We start from the raw sequence: 5,683 nt of genomic DNA on the forward strand, positions 1-5,683 counted from the left end.
GTGGCGTTTAAATATAAATTCATCTCCATTATTACATCCATTTTTCATCTCCTGAAATAAGAATGAGCTTTACGTGTGAATTTAAGAGCAGGAGAAACTGATTTCTCTGAGAAGCGTTGAGTTAAAGTGTACAGGTCATAGATACTAGCAATCAGACATTTGAAGTTTGTGTTCTTCCCATGGGCATAATGCCGGAAGATACATATTTGGACAATTGAAATGCATAAATATTTATTTGTTCGGTATATCTTATCGTGTAGATTTTAAAACCTGGTATTGGGACAGCTCTATACCCTGCACGTTCTTTTCAAATCAATGTGACTGTTGTTTTAAGTTTTCTGTTACCCTGCAGTTTGTAAACTTCATTTCTGAGGTTAAGAATTCAAGTGTCATGCTAGATATTCAAGCATCAGTCTACAAAAGGTCTTCCTTTGCAGGATTTCTCAGAAGCAGTTATTTTAAAATAGTCAAAAGACAAATGCTCCCACAGATCCAGAACTTTATTATCTGTATTTAATTTTTGTATGAAAATGAAGTATTATAAAACACGATTCATAGGAGAGGAACCGAAATTCTAAAATAATCTACCTCACATGAATTAACTGCGTACTTGTAGGTTGGTTAGCGCTCTCAGAACTTGGTGACTTTTAAAATACTTGAAAGAACAGTCAAAGGACTTCTTGTACTTTCTAACTGCCAAAGGATGGCATGGTTAAAATGAGTTGAAATGCAGTGTATTTGATTTCCAAATAATTTAAAGTTTGTCTGTATGCTTTTATCATTAGCTTGCCCTGTAGAGGAAAAAGAAATTTTGGGCTTCTGATTAACTTCCTCAGCTAATGGAACACTGACTGCATAAAATAAGATTTCACATAAAATGGTCAGAAATAATCTTTAATTTACTAGCACAGTTAGTTTTCATATACAAATTTTGAAACTCTCATTCTGACTTTGAGTGCACTTTCTCTGAGTTAGTCTGATGTTTAACCCCGCAGTCGTTGCTGTCATAGTTTTTCCTTATATGATCAGAAATGCTACAGAAACTAATCCAGAAGAGCAGACTTGCAACGGTAGATTTAAATGTGCCTGTTGTAGAAAGAAATAGTCTCATAAGTAGATCATTAGCTTCTGTAGCGGTACAAAGAGTTTTCTCTGGTATTTTAAGGTTTTATTTTTAATAATGCCATTAGCAGTCTCCTCAAAGTGTTTAAAATATTCAGGTGGGGTCAGTTTCCAAAATGAAGCATTACATCTTTTGATAGAAAAACTATTGAAAGTGAGACACAACAACTTTTATTTTACTTCATTTATTAGCTTCTAATTAAATAAAAACCAGCAACAGAAATTAAAATCTAAGTCACAAAAGTAGTTATCCAGTGTATTTCAAGTGCATTTTCAAATATATAATTCAGATATTCAAGCGTTATTATATAAGCTGAATTCAAATTTCTTTGAATATATTTAAATAACATTTCAAGTATATTTATGGAATGTTAGAAATAGAACAAGCATTATATTTGAAACAACATGTAAACTTTTTAAAGTTCAGACACTTTCAAAGACAGATAAAAGTACCAGGAGGAAATCTACCTTTAAATGGTATCTTTGTTAGTGGACAATGTCTGGAAGTATCCAAAACGGCAATTTAACTTCTGTTCACCAAATCACAAAACACCAACATCCACACTTTCAAAGACAATGTGAGATCACAATATTTGTTACAAACCAAAATAGACATTACACTTCCCTTCAGATGGCATATCCAGATCGTGTTTACTCACAGACAGATGCACCTAAATCACCAGGATTCCTATAATCCTTTGATAGTTGGGCAGAGTGTTCTCTGTGGTCTTGCATTACAGCCGGGTTTGTTTTCCGAGTGTTACTGTGTACTTTTCAAGGGAGATACGAAATCCTTTGTAAAAGGAGTCTTCTAATACTTGTGGGTTTGGGGTTTTGTTTCTGTTTTTGTTTTTTGTTTTTTTTTTTGTTTGTTTTTTGTTTGTTTTTTTTTTCCTCTTTCCGCCTTCCCTACTTCTTTTTCTCCCCTTGGAGGAGTGGGCGAGATGATGCCTAAACATTGTATTGTTATTCCTTTTGAAGGAAGAGATTGTTTGCACTGACAAGTGGACTATCAGATAGGAATCGAACAGGAAGTTTACACCGAAGTAGGTCTTTGAGAAGAGCAGTCGCACTCAGGCTCTTGAGGCGACTGTCCTCTAAAGTTTCTCCAAGCTTTTCGGGTTGGTCAGGATCTCTCTTGCCAGCCGCCACGTTTGCTTGGCAGCGTTCTCCAGCGCCGAGTGAGGTTTGCCTTGAAACAGATCTAAGTTCGGGAGGAAGTAGTGAGGGCACCGCCGGCACTGCAGGCAGGAGATGAGCTGCAGCAAGATCCCGTTAAGCCGGTCGCCCAGGCACGACTCGTCCCAGTCCGACTCCCGGGGATGCTTTTCGCACTCGTACGAAACCAGAGTCTTCATGTGGTAATTGTTGAGGGGCTGGCCTGGCAGCTCCAGGTGCCGATCCCGCAGGGTTTTGAGGACGGACAGGCACTTCTTCCTGCAGCCCCCCATCTGCAGTCTGTTCTCGGCCTCGGCGAACTGCAGCACCCAGGCGTCGCTCTCGGCCGAGCTCTGTTTGCCGGCCAGGGAGTGGCACTCCTTGGACAGGAGGTTGAAGCCTTCCGCTTTGACCTCGGCCACCCGGTTGGGCCCCGGCCAGGGGATGTGGGGCAGTGGCCAGTGGGCAGCGCTCCTGGGCCAGATCCCGGTGCATTTGAACGCCGGGGTGATCTGCACCACGTACCTATCTCGGATTCTCAGTTTCACTTCGCTGGTGTCCGCCACCATCTTTACCACATCCCTGTAGCTGCATTTGTCCACCGCCTGAGCCACCAGCGTCTGGAACCTGGACCGGATCTTGCGCGCCGAGAGGTAGCCGGAGGCGGTGATGAATTCCACCCAGAGGGACATGCTCCGCTTGCGCCCGTCGCTCAGCTTCAGCACCGCGCAGCCGGGCAGCGAGCCGTCGTCCACGAAGTTGAACACCCCCATCTGGTTCAGGTAGAGCACCACTTCGAATTCGGTGGGGGAGATGACCTCGAGGCCCTCGTAGCGATTGTCCATCTCGTTGAGAGAGCTGATGAACCGCGGCTCCTGCACCTCCACTTCCTTCAGCACGTCGGACACGACTTTGCAGACTTCCCGGATCGTTTTCGCGATGGCAGCTTTCCTGGCTTGGCACTTCTCATTGTAGTACTTGTTCAGATGGTAGACCAGCTTGGCCTGCGCCGCGATCATGTTGGGGCAGAGATCCGGATTGTACACCGGAGTCTCGCAGTAAGCTGTGGGATCCAATGCGGCTGCTAGAGCTGGAGCCAACTTCGGTGCAGAAACGGGCCGCCGCGCTCAGAAACGCACCCAGACGCGCTCTCGGTCNNNNACGGTTCTCCCCCCCCCCCCCCCCCTCCACCCTCTCTCTCTCTCGGTCTCTCTTCCTCCTTTAAAGAATCCTTGTGTGAGAGGAACGCACGGAGAGATCACCTTCTCCGCAAATGAAAACAAAAGTTGCGCCGAGACCCAGCAAAGCTCTTCCAGGAGTCAAAATAATCAACCCTTTCCGTATTTATTTACGCCTTCCCGTAACCATCGTGCATGCTGGACTGTGAATCAGAGGGAGGAGAAGTGTGCCGAGTGTGTGTCGGGGGTGAGTGTGCGTGTCTGTGTGTCAGAAGAAGCTGCTGTTGGTTTGTCTAAGAGCCCAGATGCACTCGTGTGGAAATTATAAAGGCAGGGCCAGGCAGGCTGGCGGCCAATCGCCACCAGGCTCGTCACACAGCCTCCTTCAGCTCCAGGCCGGCTAATTAATCCCCCCCTCGTGGATATAGGCGCACAAAGTAAAGGTAGGAGGCTGCTGCCGGCAGAAAACCACCCAGGCCACCTAGACAGTTTTGGAAATCAAGAGGAACCTCTCAGCTTCGGTATTAATTGAAGCATATTGACGTTTTGAAAAGACTTGGCAAAGTGGTTCTCTTCTGTGTTGAAAACCCTGCTTGTCTTTTTACCGCGGAAATGCAAATACAGGTGTCTTAATGGTCCTCCATCAGTTAGTGAACTAGGAGGCGTCTTCTGAAACAAGAGTCACTAACTTACATTTAGAATAAGATAATTAACGTCTGTGAGTCCTTGAGGTCTTTTTAAATGCAGGTCGAGAGTTTGCTCTTTCATGTCTATGCAAGTTGGTTTTCGATGGACTGATGCCTCTGTGATTTTTTGGATGTTCCCGTAATGTCAGAATGTTGTTGTTGGTTTTGGGTTTTTTGTTTTTTTGTTTTTTTTTTTAATGTTATGAAGTGTTTTATCTCTGGTTTTTCCCCATTTGCAGTTGTTGAAAGGAATCTGAAAATTACTGTTTTGTTAGATGCCGTCTACTCCCCTGTAAGTTAGGATGGTTAAAACAAAAAATGTTTAGTATTTTTCCCCGTGTCCCTAACTGCAGCCCTCTTTGTATTTGGTAGACTCGCCAACATCATCCGGACAGTGGGTTTTATACGCACTGGTAGAAGTATCTTAAAACATATCTCTCTGATCGAGAGACTATTGTAATGTGAGTTCATAGCGAGCTGTATTTTAATATGTGAAATTAAGGCAAGATCATAGAGATGAGACCTACTGGCAGATAACTGTTCCAAAAATTTTCAGGCTCAGGATTTCTGGCTTGCTTGTTGATGTGTAAGTAAGGATATACCTCCTCTCCTAAGTGTCCTTAGTGGTGACCTGACAGTAGATTCCCAATTTTATACCATTTCATGTGATTTGATTGAGGGAAAAAATTGGTTAAGATTTTAAAAGAAAACTAATTCGCAGTCATCCAGGGTTTTAAATTTTTAAATGTCATTTTGGAAAACTGAAAAAAAAAATTAACATTTCCAAGTTTTGGAACCTCGATGGGGGGAAGAGGATGGACTTATGTAGAACATGTTTTTGGTTTTGTTTTCTGGTGACACCAATTGTGTCTTTAATGTACAGGAAAGGAAATAAATACTACCTAGGGATTATGTAGTATTTAAAACCCAGGCAGATTTCTAATGCCTACCTTTAATTTAGATGCCGTCTCTTGAAAATTAACAATTATTTCCAGCCAAAATCTTGTAACTCCTGGTAACAGGTTTGTAGGCACTTTCTTTCAGAGCCACTTTCAACAAGATCTTGTTCAGGGCTCCCACGTTTTACCTGAGCTTTTGATTTTTTTTTTTTTTTTTTTTTTTTTTTTTTGGCACAGGTACAGGCATCACAAAGCCACCTATTATTTCCTTTCTCCTTATCCAAGAGTGATAGATTCCAGATTTAGCTTAAAACAGTACATTAGACTTGAGGCTCATGGCATCCATCTACTCTATTCCCCAGGAACCTTCCATTCCCTGGGGAGCAGGGATTGGGAACAGCCAACAGCCCCTCCCCACTTTGCAGGCTTTGCGGGTGAACGCACTGCTACCTTTTGGCAGTTGGAAGAGGAAGATGAGGAGGCAAATCAGAACCGGAGAACCCGCGGCCAAGAAGGCGAAGATGTGCCTTGGTCTCAGGGGAAAAGCCACCTCTGGCCCTCGCCCAGCCTGTGTCCCCTCCCTCCGGCGGCTCCGCACTCCCAAGCCAGCCTTCTTTCCTCTCTCTGTTCCATTGGCACC

The 5,683-nt window shown here is 43.7% G+C and overlaps 2 protein-coding genes across 2 annotated transcripts in view; one reads left to right on the plus strand and one right to left on the minus strand.

Annotated features, from left to right (window-relative positions):
* Positions 1 to 5,683, plus strand: part of NBEA (neurobeachin) — a 685,485-nt gene that overhangs the window by 482,644 nt on the left and 197,158 nt on the right. The window lies entirely within an intron of this gene.
* On the minus strand, positions 2,052 to 3,299 carry MAB21L1 (mab-21 like 1). Its single transcript, XM_077752650.1, has one exon. The coding sequence runs from the start codon at positions 3,297 to 3,299 to the stop codon at positions 2,220 to 2,222; it is 1,080 nt and encodes a 359-aa protein (XP_077608776.1). The 3' UTR covers positions 2,052 to 2,219.

This window comes from Crocuta crocuta, unplaced genomic scaffold (genome assembly GCF_008692635.1).
Source record: "Crocuta crocuta isolate KB4526 unplaced genomic scaffold, BGI_CrCroc_1.0 scaffold190, whole genome shotgun sequence".
Classification (NCBI taxonomy): Eukaryota; Metazoa; Chordata; class Mammalia; order Carnivora; family Hyaenidae; genus Crocuta; species Crocuta crocuta.